The sequence below is a fragment of the Crinia signifera genome, chromosome 3 (genome assembly GCF_055691185.1).
Source record: "Crinia signifera chromosome 3, ASM5569118v1, whole genome shotgun sequence".
In the NCBI taxonomy this organism is placed as follows: domain Eukaryota; kingdom Metazoa; phylum Chordata; class Amphibia; order Anura; family Myobatrachidae; genus Crinia; species Crinia signifera.
The window spans coordinates 87,506,659-87,534,512 of NC_139219.1; the positions used below are offsets into that span (position 1 = coordinate 87,506,659).

The 27,854-nt window shown below is 42.4% G+C and overlaps 1 protein-coding gene across 1 annotated transcript in view; it reads right to left on the reverse strand.

Annotated features, from left to right (window-relative positions):
• Window positions 1-3,030: 3,030 nt before the first annotated feature.
• Window positions 3,031-27,854, reverse strand: part of PPP1R14C (protein phosphatase 1 regulatory inhibitor subunit 14C) — a 65,411-nt gene continuing 40,587 nt past the window's right edge. Inside the window, exons 2-4 of the mRNA XM_083176167.1 lie at window positions 20,501-20,584; window positions 18,691-18,723; window positions 3,031-3,292 (exon numbers count right to left, since the gene is read on the reverse strand). Of these exons, the coding sequence (XP_083032293.1) occupies window positions 3,218-3,292; window positions 18,691-18,723; window positions 20,501-20,584 (192 nt within the window). The 3' untranslated portion in view covers window positions 3,031-3,217. The remainder of the gene's footprint in view (window positions 3,293-18,690; window positions 18,724-20,500; window positions 20,585-27,854) is intronic.

A 27,854-nucleotide genomic window follows, 5' to 3' on the forward strand; every position in this document is an offset into this window, starting at 1 on the left:
TAGTTAAACATATCAATATTTCTCCAATACATTCATGCTGGTCTTCACATAAAAAGTACAATTTATTACAAGAAAGCTACTTAGTGCTAAATAAAAGTACAAAAACAGGAAATTCCACTTTAATATATCCACTGTTTATTTGAGCAAATACCTAGTAAATCAAAAATCAGTTAACAATACAATATAAAAAAAAATAAAAAAAAGCTTGCCACTGAAAAGGAAAACTCAATCATTATCTAATATGAAAACATGTTTAGAGCACCATTTATATTTAATGCTTTATCGGCATTAGTTTGTGTGAAATTCTGGTACATGAAGGGGAAAAAATGTAATAATTGTATCACACCCACACTGTTGAACTGTTTAACACACACACGCGCACGCACGCACGCACGCACACACACACACACACACACACACACAATAAGAATTTAAAAAGTGACTCTATGGGTCAACCGTGCAAATATTGCTATAAAATCATTCTTAGACTGGCAGAACCATAGAAGCATTAAAAGTTGGGTATTAAATGCAGTGCTTTTTAATCATTAAAAGAGGTAATATCATCAATTCTTAATAGAAAAAATAAAAATACACAGAAACGACTTAAATATATTGTGGTTAGAATTTGCCTGTGTGTATATTTCTATACATACTTACAATAATAAAGGAGACGGCACTTACAGACTTCCAAGGTGCAACCAAGAGGGATATTCAATGCAGGCTCACGACTGTCGGGGCTGGCCTGACAGCCGTGACCCTGTCGCATTCTCAGCCTGCTCGACACAAATTTGGCAGGCGTGATTCAATGGCCTTGCTTGACAAGCACAGAGAAGGGGGCGTGGTCATGAGACGCGGATGGAAATTGTCGAGCTGGTCAATTCCCGGCCGTTCTTTGCAGAACTGCTTGTGAAGTCGGGCACATTCTGACGAGATCCCTGTTCAATGCTGTCGGGAAGACAGCATTGAATAAGGCCCCACCGCTATTTCCCCCATCGGGAATAGCAGCTGGAGATTGAATATCCCCCCAAGTGTATTAAGCACTCAGCATTTTAGGAATGCATTATAATAATGAAGGGGAGACCAACCCCAAAACATTGATTGCTTAATACACTTGCTTGGACACTGGAAGTTTGAGGAGTACTGCCTCTTCATTTTTACATAGCAGCCTGGGTCGCAATTCCCAAGGGGAAGGCATCTCAGCAAAATACCCTATCTATCTATACACATATACATGCCAGACTCCTTTTTGGGCCCCCCACAGGGGTGCTAGGGATGTCTTGCCCCCACAGTATTTTTTCCAGATTCTACTGTAAGTCATGTGTGTACCAAGTTTGATGTAAATTGCTCCATGCATTCCAGGCCGTGTTTTAATACACTTGTATGTGAAATTTCATGATCATCCATCGTAAACCGTGAATTTATATAGAAAAACAGAAGGACAAATTTTTGCTTTTATATATTAGATATATACACACTCACACATACATAATTTTTATTGGTGCACTTCTAACCACAATAACGGATAGTCACAGAATTTAAGATACAACCTCTTGAATAAAGTGCTGGTAATATCTATAGGCCACGTCTAGCAAGGCATGAACTGTAAAAAAAAAAAAAAAAAAAAAAAATAGTTTTTGAAAGGGAACCCAGGAAGGTGCATCTCTTTGGCAACAAAATTGCACAATAAGGAAAGCGAAAAAAAAATTATTTATTGGTTTTCAACACATGAATTTATAGAAAATTTTTAGAAATGTGTTGAGTGAGCCTATGCCTGTAACTGGGTTTTTTCCCTTTGTAAATCACCTGTTTAAATGAAAAAAAAAAAGCAACATTTTTTTTTTAAAAAGCCCAAATAAAAGACTAAGGGCACTGGCACTATATTAACAAGTTTATTTTAATATAGTGCCTCTATGTTGCTACACTAAAGTAAATAAAGAACTCTCCTCCCTGTTACCACGGCATGCAGTGGTCTCCAGGGAAGATCCTCCAGTGTAACAGGTAGAAGTGTTTCTCTCATTACCTGTGTCAGCAAAGATATGGAATCTCACAAGTGGTCAAAGTGTCATTCTCCCACTACCCTGAAGTTGACCAATATGCAAAGAGATGAAAAACAAAACAAAAAAAACAACAACACTGACTATGGCTAATAAATAGAAATAAAAAACAAACAAACAGTACTTATATGTTAGTTGGGCGCCCACTAAGCTATTTGCTTAGTTTTCCGCGTCCGCTCACCACGCTTCGGGCTCAGTGACTCGCTGCGCTCGCCACACTATATATAATCAACTCCATGCTGACATGGATAGTTGGGGTATGAGCCTACTAACTATAGTGGGCGTCCAACTAACTTATAAGTACCGAAAAACCTTATAGTGCTGAGATTGAGCAGGGAAAAATCTCACACGAGTTACCTTTTTGAAGATACTGGCAAAAAGATATAAATTTTTTTGCTATTGGCAAAAAAAAGTAAAAACTTTTTTTTATAATTCAGACCAAAAGTAAAGTTCTTTATCTTTACATTTGTAATGCCATTTGGATGCATGCGACTTTTTTTTGCATAGAATTTGAATTATATAAATCCAAATATAATTTAAGGTGCAACATTTTTTTTTATTCACCTGAATTTGATAGGGCACTGCAGTCTGGTTCCTATGTGCATTCAAAACCAATAATACATTGAATATAAATTTAATAAAATTTTTAAAAAAAGGTGTGATGCTAAAACCATTACTATAAACCAGGTTGCAATTAGGACTACTGGCAGAATAAATGCTTAATGTACAGTAAGTGTGAATTCATGTACAGAAACATTTCTATGAAATTGAGAAGACACCCGGAGCAAATTTATTGTAATCCAAATGCTCCTCTGGTTTAGAGGTTCTGATTGTTGTACTGTTCATTTAAATGCACGTAGCCATTAACATGTCTACAAATCCAACTCTAAACATTGTAAAATAAAAAGTGATGGAATATGGTTTACCTGCATTACTTCAACATTGGCCCAAAATAAACTTGTGAAAAACAAACATGAAAAAACAAAAACAACTTTATTAACTACCACATAAACAAGTTGAGTATTATGTTAAGAACTACAGCCTGATAATCACCCTTCCCTCCATAAAACAGCAACATGTTCTCCAGATAGAACATATCTTTAAAATATTGTGATCTTGATATCCTCGCTGTATAGTTTAAGATTGGGAAGGTCATGGCAAGTTTATATATCCTTTTTCTGAGGGGGACTCAATTTTCGCATGCCTCGTATTCGGGACAATAGTTGATTAATAAATTCCTGAAATATAAAACAAACTATTATAAGAATGAAAAAAACATAAAAAAACAACAAAAACATACTTCAGAATACATTTTGGTACTTGTATATTTTAGCGGCGCCCCCGATGTTTGTCGTGCGATGTTTTTATCGCATCGCATCACATGCCATACACCCGATGGCATGCGATGCGACGCAATTTTACACCACTATTCGATTAAAAATTGTACAAGCACCCTAATGGGTGGTTTTAAGCACCCTAATGGGTGCTTACAATCTAAAATGCAACCCCACGCCACCCCCTCTATAAACGTGAACCCGAAGCGTGGTGAGCGCTGCGAGCCCACGAGGGGCGGCGGTACGCGTCCTACGACCTTTCATACCCCCACTATCCACGTCGGCGTGGAGTTGATTTTATATACTATGGCGAGGGCAGCGAGCACGAAGCGTGGCGAGCGCAGCGAGCCCCGCGTATACCTGTGAAGTTATACGTGTCCGCTCGCCACGCTTCGGGCTCCGTGGCTCGCCACACTAAAATTGTATGCCATTGCGCGATATCGCATCGCATACCATCATATGCCTTGAGGTATGCGATGCGATGTTCGCCGCTATAATACACAAGTACCTACATTTTTACTCTCCAAAGTCAAATATTTGCCATTACATTTACTGTGTTTTACTTTCATGTATTTCATATCTTGCACATTGTAATCTATATATTGCACCCAAGGTACAGATTAATGTATGGATCGGATGACGTTGTAATGCTTGCATGTCTAACTAAAATTCTGTAGCTACACCATCATGTATCATCTTGTCCAGCATTTCCTAGTGTATCCTATGTAAGGCGTCCAAGATGACTGCCTTGTCTGTTACCTTTGTAAGTAGGATGAATAAAGGCCCATACAGACACTACGATGATGCCTTAATGATGATGAACGACCCCATTATAAATCACCTCCTGAACAACTCAGAACGACTTCGTTCAGGGTCGTTCAGGAGGTGAATCTTTCAACATCGTCTAGTGTTTATGCTGTGAATGATGGACGACTACAAACGATGCGCGTACCCGTGGGTCGTTAAAGACCATAGCCATCATCCATGCATGCAGGTCAATTTGGCTATGGTCGTTAACATTGTTTGTTTTTTCAATAGAAAAAGGACCTGCATCGTTTGTGGTCGTTTCTCATCCGTCGTGCACCAGCGATCACTGCAATGCTGAGGTCTTTCATTTTCACTTCAAGGGTGAAAATGAACGATGGTGACACATCGTAGTGTCTGTATGGGCCTTAATACAAGTTGAGTCTCCGATATATTCTGTAATTCAAAAAACTTCTGAGTGAAATGGAGATAATGACACCTTTGCTTTGTTCAATATACATAAATTTCATGCACAAAATTCTAGAAGCACTACTGGGGACATCTGTAACAGCACTACTGAGGACATGCTATGTAACTGGCACTAAATATCTGCAAGAAACTGATTGCTTGCCATTCAAATTCAGTATCTGAGATTGTTTCATGTTTTGAAACCTTATTTTACACACAAATAAAACCCATTTGTGTGTATTTCATGTGTTTGATGTGTTTATATAACATAAATGCAAGATACCCCAAGATACATCATTGAAACAATATTCTGAAATATGGAATAATCCATTATACAAAATTCTTCTGGTCCTGTGCATTTTGGATAATGCAACCTGTATTATATTACCTTCAGGCTCTGTGTATAAGTTGGATATGATACATACTGTAAATGCATTTCAATTTAAGACTTGAATCACATCCCCAAAATATGTTTCCTTCTTTTGGTATGCAAATTTAAAAATATGGAAAAATAAAAAATACCTCTGCTCCCAATCATTTTGGATATGGGAGACTCAACCTCTACTTGGAATTTATGAGCTAAAATAGCTGCTTCAACTTTATTGTGCTCCTGATGTTTTGTAAGTTCTGCAAGTTAATTTTCTCTTTTATGCTTATGGTTTCTGTAAAGCTAAACTACTGCATTATGTTCACAATTTCTGTATTTTCTGCAAAGCTGTGTTATGTTCATGATTTCTGTGCCTTGAATCTATGGGGGGTATTCAATGTTTAGGTCACGGTGGTCGAGCTTGCTTGACCACCATGACCCTGTCCCGTTCTCGGTCAGCTCGACTGAGCACATGCAGGCGGGATTCAATGTCCCGCCTGCCGGGGAGCGAGAAGGGGGCGTGGCCACGAGTTGCAGCCGGGATCTCGGCAGAACAAGCCTGACCGCTTGCGAAGTCGGGCTCGTTCTGCCGAGAAACCCTGCTCAATGCGGTCAGGGAAGACAGCATTGAATAGGGCCTGGCGGCCATCTCCCCACGGGATTGAATACCCCCCTATGAGGAGAAATATTTTAGATCAATAAAATTATTATCACTTCACTCTGAGGCCTTGAATTGACTCCGCAAGGTAATGGAGTACGGTAGTCAAGTAGACAAGACGTCTTAAGATGAAATTGCAAAACAGTGACCAGACCTAGGCAACTAGTGATTTTGCAATGGTTGTGGAATGACAAATTCTCCTAGCAGGCAGAGCATGCTGTTATCCATTGAACAAAGGGTGTAGAGCTACTGCTTGCCCAAATTTCACATACATAGTGGATATACCATTCTCCCAAAGTTCAAATAAACTAATGCACCTCAAATTCATGGTCTACTTGTTACATAGGAATAATTATTGGGTACTACTTTTTGTACTGTTTTTATTTGTGAATGTATGTCATTGATGCCTTAGTGCAAGACTCCATTTATTATTAATGTTGAGTAGGAGTAGTAGTACTCTAGAGACCAGCATATCCCAAATCACAGCCTCAGAAACCAATACCTATATGTTGTACATCCCTCCTAGCTGGAATATTTGAAAGAGGAGAGGGCCAAGGACTGACCCTTGGGGAACACCGACTGGCTGTGGGGTAGTAGGAGAGGAGGAGCTCGGAGTGGAGACGGAGAAGGAGCGATCAGAGAGGTATGAGGAGAAGACCATGCCAGTGATGCCAAAGGAGCGGAGGGTGTTGAGGAGGAGATGGTGGTCAACAGTGTCAAAGGCAGCCGACAGATCAAGCTGGATGAGGATAGAGAAGAGGCCTTTGGATTTAGCCGATAGTAGATCGTTAGTGACTTTGGTCAGGGCAGTTTCAGTGGAATGTTAAGGGCAGAACCCGGATTGGTAGGGGTCTAGAATGGAGTTAGCAGTAAGGTGGCTTGGGAGACGATTATAGGCCAGACATTCTAGGAGCTTGGAGGCAAAAGGGAGGAGGGAGATGGGCCTGTAGTTGGACGGAGAGTTGGGGGTCCATATTTGTTTTTTTGAGAATTGGGGAGACAAGAGCGTGTTTGAAGGAGGAGGGGAAGATCCCAGAGGATAGGGAAAGATTTAAAGAGGCGAGCCAGGTGAGAGCAGACCGACGGACTGAGACGACGGATAATATTGGAGGGAATAGGATTGAGCGGGCAGGTGGAGGGAGAAGCAGATTGAAGGATAGAATGGACTTCAGTGGCAGTGGTGGGGTAAAATGAGGACAGGGGTGGGAAGGAGGGGAGTGGAGATGTTGGAGGGGAGGAGGGAGAGGGTGAGGTCATGGCAGCAGTGATGGCAGCCCTAAGAGAGGAGGTTTTGGTTGCAAAGTAGGTAGCAAAATCAGCGGCTACAATGGAGACGACGGAAGAGCTGGAGGAGGGGGGGGGGAGCAAGGAGTTGAAGGTGGCAAAGAGCCTGCGTATGTCTAAATTTCTTATCAAGCCTTTTAGAACCACATGTGAGTTTAGGAAGGAAATCTTTAGACTCACTCCAAGGGGCATATTTATCAAACAATATTTGCAGGATATATCCCTAAAATAGATACCGGCAAATACAAACTTTTCCCATAGATTTATGTATGAGGGACTGCAGCAGATGGCCCTTGGGATCCATAATTTTTAACGAGGGCAGCTAGAAAGTGGTGTTAGTCATTGAAACCCAATGATTTCATATCCACAGGATCTCTCCCTAGAAATGGCCAATGGTCTAATAACTGCACATGTGTATTTGCATGTCCAGCCCTGAACCAGGAAGTAAAGTGATTGTTCCTACATTTGGACAATACTTTTTTTTTTTTTTCATTTTGAGTCCATCCCTCTTCATAAGCTTCCAGGACCAGATAGCTTGTCTAATGAATTCTACAAAATATTACAACTACATATTGCGCCTACGTTGGTGGAGCATTTTAATTATATTCTCCAAAATCATACTCCCTTCCTATATAGTTCGGCTCATACTATTTTACTTCAAAAGCCTGACCGTGACCCCCAGCTAACAGAATCACATCACATAATTACTTCCACAAATTGTAACTAGACATTGACTTGGCTTTGTGCAAGATGTTCACTCAGTAAAAGGAATACGCTCAGAAATAGCTCCTACTGTCACCTCTTCCCATTCAAATCTTACACAAAATATTTTACTTGGCCTCTACACCACACATTTAAAACAGTGATCTAGTGTCACTTATTTTCAGTTCTTAAACATAGAAATTTTTATCCCTCTTTATTGACAATCCAATACTTTTAAATATCAGCTTCAACCTCTCTTCAAATATTTGGATTTAGCAGTACTCCAATCACAGTGTACCATGGTACCTGTCAAGGGTGGGTGCCCCCTTTCCTCTCTCAAGTTCAACTTAGCCATTGATCCTTTTTTTGCGTATACTCCAGAATGATGTTGGGTTTCAGGGGATTGCGATTGGAAATAAACATCAAACTGATTGCATCTGCAGACTATCTTTTTGTATACTGTGGCCTTCTGAATGCTTGCCTCATATTTTTTGAATATTAAAAGAATTTAGGGAGGTTTCTGGTTTTCAGATAACTGGTCAAAATCTGTTGCATTATGCTTGGGCTCAGAGTTTCTGGGGGTTTCTCGGAAAGAGAGGGTAATGTATCCTTAGCTTGGAAATCTGATTTCATTACTTATCTGGGAGATTAGACTGCCTAGGAGACCAAGCCTTGGTTGGAAGAGCTAATCTTGTTAAGATGGTGTCTTTTCCATGTTTAATGTACCTGCTTCAGTGACTAACTCTCATGTTAAGCCCCAAGGATAATGAACAACTTCAATTCATGTTCAGGCGATTTATATGGCAGGGTTATGGGTTATGGTAGGTTAGGAGACTATGGCACATGCTTTACCATGGTATAAGCCTGATGCACACAATCCCTGTACCTCCCCCTTTTAATATCTGGAGACTGGGTTGAGTGGTTAATATTGGATGCTTTGTGAATGCTGAACTCTGTCGACCTCTCATGTTCCAAGAAGCCACAGAGAAGTACCCAGCACTAATAGAATACCTGCTGGAATTTCTTTTAGCCTAATGCTACACAAGTTTATTCATTTTCCCAGAATGATTGGCAAAATCAACTTGACTCGCTGATGCTGTAGGAGCCGCTCAACAAAGAGATAATTTCCTTAGCTTACAGGCGATGTTGTTTTCAATTAGACCTCTCTAATCTACAAGGGGCCTATAGTTTGCTCTCAGATCCTGGGTTTACAAACGAAGGCTTTGATTGGGGCTCACATTAGGTCAAGTCGATCATTATCTTCTGCAATGTATATGAAAATGTTTCTAAATATACTCCATAGGACATACCTCTCTCCGCACAGACATTTTCTACTTCACACTTAAGTTTTAAATGGGGAGCACCTCAAGCAAATTTTATGCATTGTCTTTGGCTGTGTCCCTTACTTTGTAATTTTTGGTTGCAAATCCGAAATTATTCAGGAGAAAACCTATTAAGGTTAATACCATTAATACCGGAATGGGCACTTTTTGGAATTCTACCACAGGGTCTACAAATAACTAAGGGCTGCAAAAAACTCTTGCTGGCAGTGAATATACCAGCACATAAGGCCATTTTGCATGTCTGGAAACATCCTGAACCCCCTTCCGTTTCCATTTTTAAGGCAAAGCTATTACATATTTTCAGTATAGATTCAGAGTGGATGGGGACAATATTGGAAAGGGAGGTAAAAGGTTCAGCAATTGTTTGAAATGTGAGAAAGCTCTATAGCAACACTATCTGTCGCCATAAGATCCTAAATCCATAAGTCTCTTTCTAAGGCAACATGGTATAGGACCCGTAGAGTGGGCAATGATCCTCCAATTGTTCTTTGAGTCTCATTGAGTTAAGTCTTTTAATTATGCAAAACATTTCTGCAAGATTTCTGTTTCTGTACTTATTATACTACTATACTTTGCAATGTATCTTATTCAAAGTATCATTTATTGTATACTCACTAACACTGTTAGTTTTTTTTTCTGATGATAACAATGGACTGTGGATAATTGTCGATTTACAATCCTTCTTTATTGTAACACTCTATGGGGCAGATGTATTTATTCTGGTGAAGAGATAAAGTGAAGATATAGTAGAAGGTGATAATGTACCAGCCAATCAGCTATGTTTCAAAAATGACAGTTAGGAGTTGATTGGCTGGTTCCTAATCACCTTTAACTTTATCTCCACTTTATCTCTTCACTAGGCTTAATACATCTGCCCCATGGTTTAAATGATATATATTTATACACACAAATATTGCTAATAGCACAATTACCAATATATATGACCCGAAGTATTCATTAGGTCTTACTTGCTAGTAGTGTCATTTTTCAAAATTTTAACCAACAGTACCATCTGTTGAAGCTACTGTGTTAATGATGTTCATTCAGGCAAAATTAAACACCTGTTGAATTCACTTAAGCAATATACTGAACTGTAAGCCTAACATCTTAAAACATTATAAGCTTGAATAAACAGGTTAAAAAAAGTGTTGCTTTTTAAGGATTTATATGTTAAAGCATCACAGTGTGAAGATTATAAAGTTCCTTGAAATGGTGTGTGGGATGTAAAGTAGGTTATTTCCCTTTTCAGCTTCAGCACAGAAAATAACGGATGCGTTTTACCATGCTGGATAGCATCAAGGGTTTTATTCTCAGCTGAATTATTACAGTCCTTGATTTAGCCAGCTTAACATTCCAACATATAAATAGGATGGAGAAGGTGATAACACAAGTGTTTTTATGTATATTGTATCGCATGACCTTGAAAAAAACATTGTATTAAAATTCATGGCATTGAGATTATGGACCTTATTCTGGTCCACACGCAACGCTGCAAAGTATTAACGTGCTTCACTTTTTCCACATTTTGTTATGCTACAGCCTTATTCCAAAATGGAATAAATAAATTTTTTCCTCAAAATTCCACACACAAAAGCCCATAAAAACAATGTAAAAAAAGTTTTTAGGAGATTTTTGCAAATGTATTAAAATAAAAAAATTGCATCCTTAACATGACCAAAAATCGGAAAACAAATAGACCAGGTCCAACCTGGTGAATTTCACAGAACCATGTACAGATAAGTGTGATCTTCGCATGGTTCTGTCCAAAAAAGTGTTCTAAAGTTAACATAAAAAAAAAAAAATTATGTGGGCACCTCCCTCCCAAGCATAACCAGCCCCGCGCTTGCTGAGCCGGTCCTAGTTCCCCAAATACCAGGCAAAACTGTTTTTTGTGTGGTTCCCCTGTATTTAAGAAACCAGCACCGGGCTCTTGGACCAGTCCTGTTTCCAAAAATATGGGGGGGGGGGGGGGCCTGGGGGGCCCTCGTATTTTGGAACCAGCACAGAGATACTTTTTACTCAAGGTCCCCCGGCCAAAACATGACGACCGTGGCTGTTCAGCCAAGGACAGGGAACCTGGGGGAATGGGGACCTCCCAAATAAAGGGGTTGTCCCCCATAAGCTTTGCTTTTTTATAGTAAAACTACAAGTCCCAGAAGGCCTCCCCCGCATGCTAGGACATGGTGAACCACAAGTTTATCTGTAAAAAGAATGTTAAAATAAACACACACACACACACACACACACACACACACACATCAAGAAAAGTACAACTGTAATACAAACATTTTACACCAATTTACATTACGCTTCCTTGCTCCCACGGAGGTCCTTTGGCACAGCTCACCCTGCACTGACAGCAGTGTGAGCCTGGTCCCCTCGCACTGACAGCGGAGAATCCCGCTGTCCTCCATGCTGGGGAAGAGGAGATAGAAGTGCTATCAATAGAGAATGAAAATGTGAGAGTTGAGATAGGGTTGGAAGATTATCAGCTCAGTTTAAGAGCACTCTTTAAGAAAGCACTGACACATCCAAGAAGAGAGATGTAGCTGGATATACGAGTGAGGAGGGTGGGTAAGAGGTTAGAGGAAGAATGGTAGATTTGAGCATCATCAGCATAGAGATATTGTAAGTCAAAAGACCTAATGAGCTCATGTATAGAGGACATATGGAAAGAGAAAAGGAGAGGACCAAGAACAGAACCTTTGGGAGGTGGAGTCAAGAGAGGAGACAGTGTAGAATCGGTTAGATAGGTAGAAAGACAGCCTGGAGAGGGCAGTATAATGCAGACCAAGAGAGTGAATGATTTCCCAAAGGAGAGGGTGGTCCACAGTGTCAAAATCAGCAGAGGGGTCATGGAGATTAAGCAGAGAGAAGTGACCCTTCAAGGAGGGTATTGCAGACTGTAGTTAGGGCAATTTCAGTGGAGTGGAGAGGACGGAAGTCAGAATGGAATAGGTCAAGCAGTAAGTGGGAGGAAAGAAACACAGTAATATGGTTATAGACAATATGCTCAAGGAGTTTGGAGGCTAGAGGGAGGAGTAAGATGGTTTAGTAGTTGGAGTGGTGATCGGATCAAGAATAGGGGAAACGAGTACATGCTTGAAGCCAGAGGGAAGAGTGCTGAGTGATGAGACAGAGATATTGAGGAGGTGGGCAAGATGGGAACAGGCAGAATGATAGAGGTAGTGGAGGAGGTGGGATTGCATAGGGTCATGTGGTGTGGAGGAGAGGGGCTGGAACAGAACAGGGCCATGACTTCCATACCAGATACATGGGAGAATATTGAGTCGAACAGGGAGGATAGAGAGGTGTGGTCAATAGCCTCAATGGTATGCTTAGTGATGGTAGTCTTGGTAGGTATTGATGGAGAGGCAGAATGAATGAATGTGTGAAAACACTTCACCTTACTCTAGATCTCAGAGTTCACTGATTCAGAAGTGTCTGTTCAGCGCTGCGCCTGTTTTTTTTTCCCTGAAAGATTTTCTTATTTTCACCATCTGGCTGTACCAATTGATTTTCAATACCATTAGAGAGTTGCTCTTCCACTAGGTACCATAGCTTGGGATTCTCATATCCTAGACCAAGGGGAGGCAATCTGTTGTACTTCAGACATTGGAGAAGAGCATATTTGAGCATGGCCACAGCTTTGCCATTAGCGCATGCTAAATTGTGGCAAATCATGCTGGGATGGATAGTTCCAGTGGTTGCCTATTCATTTCCTAGACATTGGGGCCACAAATGAATGCCATTCATGTGTCAGTCCTGTACCCATCACAAGCATGCTTCAGACATATTCTATTGTGAGATGGGTAAACATCAAGTACAGTCACTGACATTTGACAGCAGCGTGGGAGATCACTTAATACATCACAAACACATGTAAGTTTAACGTCTTCTCCATTGCCACTACATGTAAGTCTCAGGTACAGCTTATACAGAACGCTTCTTAAATCAGATTAGTGTGATTATAGTTTTTGGTCAGATTCTTTTCATGCACTCTCGGTGGATCCTCCCACAATTATCAGATTCACAGATTGGTATTGTGCTATGGGAACTGGTACTTGGGGCTTTCTCTACAGTCATCATGCATTGGAATAGCCCCTGCCTTACAATTCCATGTACCTATCCATCTTCACTTTAAGCTTCCATGACTACTTGCTCTGGTTTGTCATATAGAATAGCATTGTCAACTTCTTTCAAGCTTTCGCTGTTGTCCTGTGCTTGTAATTGGATAGCAGCAGCTAATCAGGGCACTGTTCAGGTACTAGAATGGGTGCACATTCAGCTCTATATATCTTGATTATATGTGCTCTTTGCATGCTCAAAAAATGAGCTGTACAGAGTGGTATACATTTCTGTGCACATCATCCTTTACTACCAAGAGGGGTAGGAAGAAGCAATGCTCAGAAAGCACATTTGCAAATACACTCTTGTTTCGTAAGTATAAGGATGTCGCAGAGAATATGCAACATCCATGTGATATGTCTATGACAGCCTAGAAACCGTATTTGGAATCAGTGCTTTTAAACAATGCTATTTACATCCAAGAGAACAAACTCAGCATAACAAGACTGCACTTTTGACTACATTAGTGGCAGCTGGAGAATAATGTGATAAGGTTGCTGGAGAATATCAGTGAGAAGTGGATGTTCCATAACTACCTCCCTGTTTATGCAAAATATCATTCCAGCCACACTAAAATATTGTTGTCCTAATAACCACCTTGGCATAGGAGCTCTCTCTCCCTATCTGGGCTAATAACTACTTATGCAGCAACACATCTATGAACAATCTTATGCTCAGGCAGCTTAAATATCCAGATGTATAATCCACATGCAGCCATTGCAATGGAGAAGTAATAAATATGCTGTATGTTCTCAGCTATAACCGGTTTCGTTTTGATATTATGCAATACTTTCTTCACTGCTTTATACTTTTACATAGTAACATAGTTTGTGGGGTTGAAAAAAAGATTTCAATCCATAGTGTTCGACTTATTTTGGAATTTATGGTATGTTTATCCCCATCTATGACAATCCTATATTATAAGACAATTTTTGGCCAGGACAATTTTGTAGCCACAATCTATGTGGTCTATGTTTGCTATTGACTGCCCTAACTGTGAAGAATCCTTTAGTGGGTTGGGACATCCTCGTCTGTTTTTATAACCCTACTTAGCTTAGTGTCATCTGCAAAAAATGACACTTTGCTCACTAGACCATTCCACCCAGACATAGGCATTCCGTAAACTTTTCCCTCTGCCAGTGTCTGAGTACGACCCCATGGGGCCTGCACAACATACTGGTCTGAGCAGGGGCATAGCGCCAATTTTTGCGCCCCCCCACGGGATAATTTCGGCGCCCACCCCCCTCCCTAAATGTAGCGCTGCCTCAGGCTCCCCGTTCTTACCCTGCCTCCCCCGCCGCGTCTGTATTCCGCCGGGAGTCGGGACCGCATATCTACTAATCTGCGTCCCGGCGCCTGGCTCCTTGAGTCAAATGTCCATTACAAAATGGCCGCCTCCTTACAGCAGACCGTTTGTAAGGATGCTAGAGGAGGCCGTTGCTGCCTCCTCTAGCATCTTAAAAAACGGTCTGCTCTAAGGAGGCGGCCATTTTGTAATGGACATTGGACTCATAAGGAGCCAGGCGCCGGGATGCAGAGTAGTAGATATGCGGTCCCGACTCCCGGCGGAATACAGACGCGGCGAGGGAGGCAGGGGCCGGGCACAGTAAGGAGAGGGGTGGAGGGCAGTGGCCGGTGCCAGCATCCGGCGCCCACGCAGCCCCCGCTCCCCCAAGCAGCAGCGGGGGCTGCCTTACGATATCTACGCCACTGGGTCTGAGCAAACAGGTTGCAGCAGTGTTTCCCAAACTTGTCTTAATCGAGGCGATTGTCAATCTATCAATCTTTTTTTGCTGCACCCCTTGGATAAAAGTTTCTTAATGAGAAATTTTAAAAATATATATATATTTAATGAAGTAAATTGTATTGATAGGTCATCATTAGGGTCAGTTATGTGGTGAGAGACAAGATGCACTTCTGTTTGTAAATATGGTTTATGATTGGGGGATGCAGTGTAAATCCCGGCGGTCGGGATCCCGGCGTTCAAAATCCCGACGCCGGAATCCCGACCGTCGAAATCCCGACACCCCTGGAGGGAGAATAAATTAGTGTGCCGAGCGTAGCGAGGCACCGGGCCCGCTGAGTGGTGAGCGCAGCGAGCCTGCAAGGAAGGGGGGGGGGGGCGCGAAACATGTCCCCCCCTTGTCGGGATTTCAGTGGTCGGGATTCCGGCATCGGGATTTTGAACGCCGGGATCCCGACCGCCGGGATTTAATACTGAATCCATGATTGGCAGTTACCAGCACTAGTTTGGCCTATTACAATGACCATAAATAATTTGCATTGGTCCTGGACTGCCAAGCCTAGGCACCCCAGCAAGTGTCCCGAGGCACCCCAGGGTGCCACAGCGCACAGTTTGGGAACCACTGGGTTACAGTAATCGGGATCCCACAGTGCTCTCTGCATTCTAAATGGGAACCTATGCTGCATAATGAATGACCTGGCTATGCCCCCAGTTAAGGCTGAAGTCCAGTGCTTTATCTAGGAACCAACACTGTTTTCTTTCATTGGATGGGATTCAGATGGGAAAAATAAATAAAAATGTACAAAAAAAATGGGAAATAGTCTCAAAATTAAGAAAAAAGAATTTAAAAGAAAACAAATCTGTCTAATGGGGAATCAGGTACCTCCAGGAACATTGAGCACAGCTATAACAGCATCTATTGCTGTGAGCAGATTAACACTTCCGGCTTCAAGTCTATAACATTTGTATGTATGCAGTGCAATGTTTCACAACTATGTTGTTGCACACATATTTCAGATTTTAACACTTTTTTCCAGGAGATAAATCAAGGACTATAAGAAGTCACAAGGAAGTTGATAAATAAGGTGCAAAATAAAAACAATCCTAAATAGGACACTTGGTACTCTTTACTTAGAAGGGCGCCCACGATTTTGATCGTGGGCATCGTTAGTAAAAAATCTCGGGCATCTCGGGCATTGAATGCACTAAAAAATCAGGTGCGATCAACCGACGAGATGCCCGAGATTTCCCATAGGGAACAATGTTAAATGTCTCAATTGACCCAATTTTCCTGTTCAATGCCTCAATTGACCCGATTTTTCCATAGGAAACAATGTTAAATGGGCCACAGAGGCCAAATAGGCACCCTGAAGTGTATAATGGCCACCCGAAATGTTAACGCCACCCCACGATCAACGTCAACCCGATGCGTGGCGAGCGCAGCGAGCCCGCGAGGGGCGGCGGTACGCGTCCTACGACCTTTTCATACCCCCACTATCCACGTCGGCGTGGAGTTGAGAATAGAAAGTGTGGCGAGCGCAGCGAGCCACCGAGCCCCGCGAGGGTACGCGGACAGCTGTGAAGCCCGCGAGGGGACGCGGATACCTGTGAAGGTATCCGCGGCCGCTCGCCACGCTTCGGGCTCGGTGGCTCGCTGCGCTCGCCACACTTTCTATTCTCAACTCCACGCCGATGTGGATAGTGGGGGTATGAAAAGGTCGTAGGACGCGTACCGCCGCCCCTCGCGGGCTCGCTGCGCTCGCCACGCTTCGGGTTCACGTTGATCGTGGGGTGGCGTTAACAATTCGGGTGGCCATTTTTCACTTCAGGGTGCCTATTTGGCCTCTGTGGCCCATTTAACATTGTTTCCTATGGAAAAATTGGGTCAATTGAGGCATTGAACAGGAAAATCGGGTCAATTGAGACATTTAACATTGTTCCCTATGGGAAATCTCGGGCATCTCCTCTGTCGCATCGCACCTGATTTTTTAGTGCATTCAATGCCCGAGATGGCCGAGATGGGCGCCCTTCTAAGTAAAGAGTACCGGACACTTTTTTCCTGAAATTTTCACCCCTGTACTGCAGACATTTCTAAACGATGACTTCATTAACAGGAAGAGAAATTAAACAAAATAGGGTTGTGTCTTATAGAATACATATTGGTTTAGGTTATTGCATAGGTTTAACTAAGTATACTAGACAGAATAAACAAAGAAAAAGAAGAAACAAAAATAGTGTTTGGGCTATGGCATCTCACTCCTACACGTAAGCAAATGCCTCTTCATATCATTACAGAATATACTCCATCACTGTCAGCAGAGATTCCAACTGTCTTATTTGAAATTACTCACCATAAGCTTGTTCATGAAATCCCTGAGCAGTTATCCAAGAAGCTGTCAGCACTGGTCATCAGGTGCAAGTAAATGTGGCTATGTGCATTACAGCCGCACCTAGAGTACCACCAAACTTGTGGATTTTTGTTTGCAACCTCATAGGGTCCAGTACAAGTATGAAATATACTTGTAACCCATCAAATATTTACAGTCATCAGATTACCTCCATTTCAGCCATCTTTGCTCTTTTTTACAACAGTCATGTATTCATTTACACCCTAGAATCCTTGTTATCGCATCTTCAGCACAACATCATCAACAACGAAAACAGAGCACTCCGCCACATTAGATGCTAATGGACAGAAAATCTAGGGGTCATGTACGACACTGCATGGATGCTATAGCAATCAATACAGCACATCTGCTTAGCCTTTAGTTACTTCCAGCTTATTTAAATAATCACCACAATCAGAAAATTTCAAGAGAAAGCATGGCAGCTATATGGAGTATAATCAGATAAGCAATGTCATTTCACCCAGATCCATGTAAATCATAAAACATATTTAGAAACCCTAGAAGATGCTCCAGATCGATATAATTTAGGCGGTAGTATGAATTAATCAATTAAACTTTTCTCTGTATATAATACAATATGCTACCATAAAGTATCATACCCCCAAATCAACATTATGGAGTTTATTTACTAGAATGTTCTATTTCAGATTGGATGTGTCTATGAGCAACCATATGTTTGTGAATCACGCCTCATTTACATCTCGGAAAGGTGGACAAATCAGCAATGGTGGCAGCCTCCCACAACCCCACCTTGACAGGGGTCCGCCAGGACCAGATGACGTGAACCGCGTCATTATGACCCCGTCCCATACTGCGCAATGACTGTCATACCAGCATTACACAGCGAGGGGGGTGGCCAACTTTGGGGCTGCCCTCTACTGGAGAGGGCAGCCCCAAAGTCGGCAACCCTGAATAACTCACCCAAATCTAACTCTCTCTGCACATGTTACATTTGCCCCACCTGCAGTGCACATGGTTTTGCCCATTTGAGAAAGATTTAGCATTTTGCGATCAACTTTGAATCAGGCCCATAGTCAGGAATGAGCTGCATGTACAGACGACTGGGAGGGGGTCGTTTACAACCTTGCTTCGTTAATGATATAATGTGTACACACTAGACAATATGCACAATATATCATTAACAATATTGTTATCCAGCATATCGCTTACGATAAATCATCTCGTGTGTACACACCTTTAAGCCCTCTACTCCAAATACACTCCTGCACTTTCATGTGCAAGGATCTGATGGGTATACATTCCTGGCAGTCTCTGGACAGCCCATTAGATATAGGAATATTTTAGCTGCAATTGGGAGATCTAGGAGATACTGTATGCCTTTAACAGACACATGTATGATATATTAAATTAGTCTAGTCATGAAAGGGTGATGTGCGAAAGTAATTGCATTAGTTACAGCTGAAAAAATTTGAGTATGGATGTAAAAAGTAATTACCTCTGTTGGCTTGTAGCAGTCTACTAAAGATTCCTGAAAGAAACAGAACACAGATGTAGTGGGTTGTGGAACAAGCGAAGCACATGAACAAGCGAAGCACATGCACAGGGAGCACAAACAGAAGCACAGCGTAATCACACCATTCCATAACATGAAGGGCTGATCTGTTACCACTAGTTTAATAAACCTGGAATAACCTGAGACATATGAAGGAAGAACTAAACTGCCAGTATTTCAACTGTGCTTAGTGGGATTCAACTTGCTCCTTTTTGCCCCAAATGCCCAGCCCATATAGCAACAACCCTTAATTACTATTATAGATAAACCTAAAGCTCTGTGCCTCTGGGTGTATCTTGGAGAGAGTTGGTTATTTTTACAACTCATAGGTTAGGGTCCAATGCCTTGAATTACATATGGCTTTTAGGGCACAAACATGAGGAGTGTTCCTGTAGGTGTGTAGAGGGAATGTTTTAATACTATAGCCATTTACATTTATTGCTTTGTTACTTTTGTTATATGTGTATTTAATTGCTTCATGTTCTTCTTAAGTATTGACGCAATGTTTTGTGGAGAAGTTTCTTTATGAATATCTACATTTATTATGTGGATAGTTGATATTGATTTTTCGGTACTTATGTAGTATCTGGGCGTTCGATTTAGAAATCGGATCGGATCGCATTGCGACCAAATCGTATGCGATGCGATGGTCAAGATTTTTCCATAGGATTCAATGTTAAAATGGTCTGAGTCCATTTTAATATAGAATTCCATGGGAAAAAGGGGTCCTTTTCCTTTCCCCACTATCCAAGTGGGCATGGAGTTGGATATAAACCTGTGGCGAGCGTAGCGAACCACCGAGCCCGAAGCGTGTCGAGCCCCGCGAGGGGACACAGAATACTTTTTAAGAAATATGCGTCCGCTCGCCACGCTTCGGGCTCGGTGGCTCGCTGCGCTCGCCACGCTATAGAAAATCAACTCTATGCCCACTTGGATAGTGGGGAAATGAACAGGACCTTCTTAACATTGAATCCTATGCAAAATCGCATTGAATCGCATCGCATATGATTGTATGCCTTAAGGTAAGGCATACAATCACAAAATCGGCAGCCCAGATACTACATTAGTACCGATTTTTCCACAAAGATTGGTTATTGATCCATGACGTCTCAATTTAAAAGAAGAGGAGATGTTACCCATAGCAACCAATACAAGTATAGCTATTATGTTCTGGAAGGTATTAGATAAATGATAACTAGTCTCTAATAGGTTGTCGTTCGGCCTGGGGGCTTAGCCCTATATCTGCAGATGCATGCCACAACGATCTCTGTGTTATCTGATATTATTATGTAGTGTTATTTGTTACTCAGTGTGCATTAATAGCAAAATGGCTATTATGTAGAAACTGACTTGAGTAACATACCGGACAGTAATTTATACTTGAACCGGCTATTTTATAAAATTGGGTGTTACTCATTATTGGCACCTTTATGTGGAAAAAATGTATTACCATGTAACCACTGTGGAGAGAGAGTTCTAAAATATATATACCGGCTCATTCAGATTGCCCAAATACTGTGTCCATGTTGACTATGTCGACATTCGGGACAAAACACTGTGAAAACCCCATGCCGACCTTCGCAATGTCGACCTAATGTTTGCGTCGACATTTGGACCCCATTGACCTTAGGCATGTCGACCTTCAGTGGTCCACCCAATGTATGTCGACCTTTATTTGGTGGACCCAAGGACTCATACCCAGCGATTAAAGAAGCCAACATTAGATTATAAAAATGTTTACAAAAATGTGTACCTGTAATTTTACAACCCGTTCTTCCTCACTGGATGCTTCTAGAAGATCATCTATGTCTATCTCTACTTCTGGCATTTCTTCTTCCTAAAAATGAGATGCAAAAAAATAAATAAAAAAGGTCAAAACATGCAGTATGACTATAAGTTACAGTATGCGTAAAAACAATATCCAGTTATGTGAATGTTGCAGAATTACCAATACAGACATTTCTTGAGAGCAGGTTTCCTAAAGATAACCGTAGTTGCAAAATTAAAAAATGCTTCATGATCTCTTCGATACAATTGGCCAAATTCAGTTAGCTGCGAGTTCCTTAGTATAATGTCATGGGTTACAGGAATGTAGACTTTGTAGGTTATTTTCACAAATCGCAATCTATGCAGTTATAAATAGTGATTTGTGGGTATCGTGGCAAGGTCACCTTTTAATTCTGCAAAGCGTGCCCAGAGTGAAATAAATGAAACTGGCAAAATCATCCTGTACCCCAAGAAAGTGGCATTTGATAAAGCAGAACAGCATAGATTGCTGTTCGTATTTATTAAGTGAAGTATTAAAAAAAAGTTAAATCACATGATGTGGTTGATATTTACTTTTTATTTATTTTTTAATAATGAGGAGAAAATGATAGCCGGGATATGTATTTCAGCAAATAAAATATCTGGGGCTGGGGTAATCCAATGACCCACAATTCTTGATCACAGGTAATTGCTTTATCCAAACTAATTGAGTTCTTGTTCATTGTGGGCTCTCTAGATTACTGTAATACCGGACTGTGGCTGGCATCCTATTAGCCCTGAAAATTTTTGGGGTGAAAATAACTGCCTATTATCGTACTTTTAGCTAAATGGCGATATTAAGGTTATCCGAATAAAGCTTGAGGTTTTTATTGCATTTTAAGTGATAAAATGTGGGATTCAGGATAAGGTCCTGGACCCATGTGTTCTGGAATCTCTGATAGGCTGCTTATTCAGGGGGTCATTACGATGGCATCAGAGCCATACTATAGTAATTGCAGGAAAGAGCACAAGGAGCTTATCAGATTACTAAGTACTATATAGCAGTCACAGAGACCATTTTTAAGCTTTCCCAATACCATACGCTCCAACATGACCCATTTGATTAGGCACAAAATACTCTGTTCCCGGACTTCCCTCTTAATGTATGATTGCCGTCACCTGTGTTGAAACACCCTTCTCATCAATTAACTGTTCAACAATGGTGATGGCAATTATGCACTAAAAGGATAGTCCAGGAGCAGAACATATTGTTGCTAAAGTAATGGGTAATGTTGGAGGGTATGCAATACACCTTGGAAGATGACATCACACAGGTAGATAATGTCCATCTTTGGTATTAACCAATGAGTCCAACAGATTGTTTTGACCACACAAATAATGGCCCAACTGCATAAGGCAATGCACATATGAATGCAGAAGACTTTACCGCAACCCATCAGACTTTCTTTCAAAGAGATGGAGTTTTAAAAAACAAAAAAGGTAAAGTAGCCTAAAGGGTAGTGAGACGGGAGCTGCTCACTCCATGCATAAAGCCCTGTGTGTAAATAGTTTCATATTGAAATCGCACTTTTCCATGAGCAAAACAGAGCAGATATGACTCAAACACTTTAGTAGCTTAAGTGTTTTTCCAGACACTAGAAACAAGACAAACATCCAAAGCACTCCATTAATAATGCTGCGAAGTACATGATATTTCGGCAGGCCATGTCTTTTGCTCTCTCTAAGCTGTGATATAAACAATGTTATTAGAACTTTTTAAATGAGAGATAAGCTTTTAAAAATGTGTTTGTCAGTATACAGTATAGCATTACATGTATTATACATATTGCCTTGGTGTAGTATCAAAATGTGTGTTTTATGTTTCATAGCCTGAACTTTGCATAGCTTGGTACTAGCACTGTACCTTTAATAAGAAACTGCCTAGAGTCAGGAACTAGCACAGTTCCTGTGTATCCATGAAGACCCAACCAACAGCTACAATTGTTATTCAGTTACCTAATACTGTATAGAAAATGAACCACACACACACACACCTCTTCAGCTGGCCATACACTTTTCCTATTTTGCCCGATTTAATCCAATTAAAAAAATCGTATGGAAACAGGCAAATCAGATGAGTTTAAGATCTGATCCAATGCTCGGTCCTGTGCACAGCAGAGCCTCTACATTGCTAGTTCTGCATTATAGATATTTCGGGGCCAGAGTCTTGGTTGGGATCGCATGCAATATATCGCATGGAAAAGGACCTCTGGGCAGTTCAAGAAAAATCTTATGCGACCATGCACTTATGAGGGGTGTAATCAATGCTTTTTGTGAGCTGTAACAGCGAGCAGTGCTGTCTGCTCACTGTCACAGCTCGCAGGGTCAGTATATTTCCCCAGCGCGTTGAATAGTGTGAGCGGCTGGCACGGGGGCTAAACGGCCTCATTGAATACGATCCTAAACTGCAAGTATGAGGTTTGTATCATGAGACCCACAATGTAAAGCTAAGCTGGAAAAACCATGTTAGAATGCAGATACCCCCCTCTAGTGTGGCACATTTTAATTCCAGTCAGAAAAGATTTATAATTTTTTTTTTTACACGCACATGGATTCCTCTGAGGAATATGAAACCAAAGATTATAACTATAGCTGTATAGCCTTTGAAACACATTTGCATGATATTTTGGGTAGTCCCCAAACACCCGGAAGAGAGCACCCCCCAGCATTATGTTTACTTCCTAATGAAGGGGACAGAATGGGTAGAGTAAAACCGTGAATCCATAGTCAGGGCAGAGGGGGTTAGCTCTTAGTAAAGTGATTATATTGTAATTGTGTTACAGGCATTTTGGCCGAAACCCCCATTTCTGATGCTAGAGGGCGGGGTCTAGCGAAGCGAAAAGTCCAGACCTGCCCCCATCACCGCCCACTTGCATCTCCTCTCGGGCTTCTCTTGAAGAGGAAAGAACAATTGCAGGTAAGTATACTTTGGAGGTTCTCTAACACATATATTTCAGGAATTTGAACATAGATGTATTTTTGTTCTCATACTTTTGACAATAGTGGATTGCGCTGATTTTTTCAGAAACAATAATGTGCTTATGATGGTAAAGGTGAATATTTTATTACAAGTATTTTTGATGGTAAGGCATTCCTCATACTAGTCAGTCTCTAGTATCAAAGCGCTTTCTGTCATTACAGTATATAGGGCCTGATTCAGACCTGACTGCTGATCTGCAAAGTTGCAGATGACGGCGAGTAAATCTATCCGCAATTAACAAACCACTGAATGATTTTCCCAGTCTGTGCAAGAAGTCTGACCCTACCTGTCTTCTGCGACAGAGAAAGGCTGATCAAGGCCGGTGATGATGTCACAGACCCTCCCTTAAAATGTCTGGGCACGCCGGTGTTTTTTCAGACACTCCCTGTCCACCACTAAATGCCGGCTTCCTGTTAGTGATCCTCCAGTCACATTGCACTAACAAACCATATGCAATTTTTTGTCGCTATTCACCCTCATACATGTGTGCTATGATCCATATGCATGCACAGTCACTCAATCTGTAAATTTGAGTAATTAACTCTGAATCAGGCCCATAGTACTGTGTTACTATGTTATACCCTTTTCACACTGAACCTCAGACCCTGGTTATTGCTAAGGTACGGAGTGAAAGTACCAAAGCTTAGATCACAGGTCGACCAACCTGGAAAGTTGACCCGGGATATAATACGGTTTAAACCTGGGTTGCTACCTGTATAATGCGAGAACCGGGTTTAAAGTGTAATCCCCAGACCCGGGTCGGAGCCAGGAAAGAGATCCAGGGTCCAATCCTTGACTCGGGCTCGAAGGTTATATATTGTTGTATAAATGTAATTATTACTAGGTGATTCATCGCGCCCTACGGGCGCTCTTCACACCGGCGTAAGGGGCTACGCCCCTTAATTTGTGAACATTTGTATTGTGAGAAATATGGTTAGAATTGTATGAAAGATGCCCTGTATTGCAGCTTCTGGCAGTGGGTGAGGGTCCAGCGTGGCAGCACAGGAGTACCGGACGGTGGCCCTGAGTCAGTGTCTCCTCCTACTGGGTGGGAGTTAGGGTGCATGAGAGCAGGAGGCTGGGATATGAGGCATGATAGGGGTATGTGGGCAACACAGCGTCAGCGATTACCCAGTGGTGGAAGTTACGGTTCAGGAGAGCAGGAAGCTGGGTAGTGATAGGGGTGTGTGGGCATATGGGGGACTAAAGAGGGTGGTGGACACTGTGCAGCTTCTGCCAGTGGGTGAGGGTCCAGCGTGGCAGCACAGAAATACAGGAGTCAGTGTCTCCTCCGACTGGGTGGGAGTTAGGGTGCATGAGAGCAGGAGGCTGGGCGGTAAAGCATGATAGGGGAATGTGGGCAACACAGGGTGAGCGGGTCTCCACTGGCGGAAGTTACGGGGCAGGAGAACAGGAGGCAGGGCAGTGTCCTCCCACATTGATGGCAAAAGTATTCAACATCGGCCATAAACCATAGATTATTTGAAAATCATTGATGGTCGATGGGCTTCCCTAGAACTGGAGGAGGGTGGGGGACAGTATGCCGGGAGGGGGGGTCGCAGGGGTCCTGCGAATCGCGGGAGGGGGCTCGCGGGAGTCCCGCGATTTGCGGGAGGGTCGCGGGGGTCCCGCGTTTCGCGGGAGGGGGTGGTCGCGGAGGTCCAGCGAATCGCGGGAGGGGGTGGTCGGGTCTGGGACGGATATTAGACAGCACTTACATCGACAGCCATTACATCGACACCATTAGTTCGACAGCTCAATAGGTCGACATGGTTTTAGGTCGACATACCATTAGGTCGACATGTCATTATGTCGACAGCTCATTAGGTCGACATGTTTTTATGTCGACACTGCCATTAGGTCGACAGAGTCTATGTCGACAGTCAAAAGGTCGACGTGGGTTTTTTTACTGTTTTTTTGGCCGAAATGTCGACACAGTCGACATGGACACAGTTTGAAGTGTATCCCAGCAGCCGCTCGCTATGCTTCGGGCACGGTGCCTCGCTGCGCTCGGCACACTATTTTATTCTCCCACCACGCCCTAGTGGATAGTAGGGCATGAAATACCGCCTGTCTGCACATGTCGGCTCAATAAACAGTGAAAAAACCCATGTCGACCTTTTGACTGTCGACATAGACACTGTCGACCTAATGGCAGTGTCGACCTAAAAACATGTCGACCTAATGAGCTGTCGCGGGAGGGTGGAAAGCGGGGGTCCCGCGAATCGCGGGAGGGGGGTGCGGGGTCCCGCGAATGGCGGGAGGGGGGGTCACGGGGGTCCCGCAAATCGCGGGAGGGGGGGGTCGCGGGGGTCCCGCGAATCGCGGGAGTCCCGCGAATCGCGGGAGGGGGGGTCGCGGGGGTCCCGCGATTCGCGGGAGGGGGGGTCGCGGGGGTCCCGCGATTCGCGGGAGGGGGGGGCGCGGGGGTCCCGCGATTCGCGGGAGGGGGGGTCCCGCGAATCGCGGGAGGGGGGGTCGCGCAAATCGCGGGAGGGGGGGTCGCGCAAATCGCGGGAGGGGGGGGTCGCGGGGGGTCCCGCGAATCGCGGGAGGGGGGTCGCGGGGGTCCTGGCAGAGGGTAGGGATGTGCAGGAGTAACGGTGGATGGTGGCTGTGGAGTAATGGTGGATGGTGAGCGTGTACTGTAGCCCTGGCTGGGCGGGGAGAGGTGATGTCAAGGGGGTGGAACGTCATACACATGAAAGTGAAACTGTTCTACACAGGAACGTTCTCCACAGGGGTTGAGTGACAGATCTGGCTAAATATATAAGAGATTATTTGACCAGAACTACTGCCTGAAGTCCATATTTGTGACATCTTGCCATATTAGAACAACCATTTCATACAGTACTTTTTGCAATCCATGTTTGAATGCATTCAAAAGACCTGTCACATTGTTTGCTTTACTGAGAATGAAATATCCTAAAAAGCAAAATAGAGACGGTAAGAACACATCTGCTTCTTAAGAGAAAACATGATGCCCTTAAATATGGGTAACAGTCACTAGGTTGACACATGGGTCGACCTGGTCATTAGGTCGACACAAGCATTAGTTCAACATGGAAAAGGTTGACATGAGTTTTTCATTCTTTTTGTGTCTATGTTGACTTGAGTCGTCATAGACACCGTATAATTGTACGCTCGGCACTTTAGCTTACTCTATGCCCAGTAAAGTATGAAAAAGTACCTTTTTTTTTAACAAAAAACATGAAAAATGTCGACCTTTCCTATGTTGACATAATGCTTGTGTCGACCTAATGACCATGTCAACTTTTTTCATGTGCCGACCTATTATTATTGACAGTTATTTAATATAGCACACACATATTCCGCAACACTGTACAGAGAATGTTTGAACAGTCACATCTGTCCCTGCCACAGTGGAGCTTACAATCTATATTCCCTACCACATGTACACGCACACACAGACATTCTAGGGTTAATTTTATTGGGCGCCAATTACCCAACCAGTATACTTTTGGATTGTGGGAGGAAACCGGAGTACACGGATGACACCCACCTAAGTACGGGGAGAATATACAAACTCTGCACAGTTAGATCCATGGTGGGAAACAAAGCCATGACCTCAGAACTGTGAGGCAGTAATGCTAACCATTACATGACTGTCCACCTAATGCTTGTAGACCTAGTGACCACATCCCCTTTAAATATAACTAAATCAAAATATCAGCCCAAGTTTTTATACTAAACAAGCATTCAGATTTGTACAAAGGCTTATTTTATATGCTCAGCCAAGGCCCCATATAACACAGGCATTACATTGTCTGCCACAAGTAAAACCCCTATGAGCATAGTTGCATATTTGTGCACAATAGCGATTCATTCTCATCAAAACCTCCAAACAAGCAGATCCTAGAGTGGCATAATAAGATAGATTTCATAGATGCAATTTCTGCCTACGTCAAAACAGATCAGATACAAAAACAAAATTCTGGAGTGATCTAAAAACTTAAAAAGGGAAGATGAAGTTTGTATTATGGACAATGAAGTAATTCATGCAGCCAACTGGAAAGAAAATTGGCACAAAACTGGGTTTGAATTTGTAAAAAAAAACTTAACGAAGAAAGTAGCTGCAATGTTTCCTAAACTATGCAATGTGTATGTACTATGAGCAAAGAGTCATGTTACTTAGAGGGAGTCTGAATGCTGTATGTATGGGATAATAATAGACACTGCTTGTCACCATTGCAGAAAGCACTTGTTCGCATAGCTTTGCATTGTATTTGAAATTACAAATGAACAGAATGCACGCAGCATGTAAGATGGAGACCATTTAGTTCCCTGAGAGATGATTATA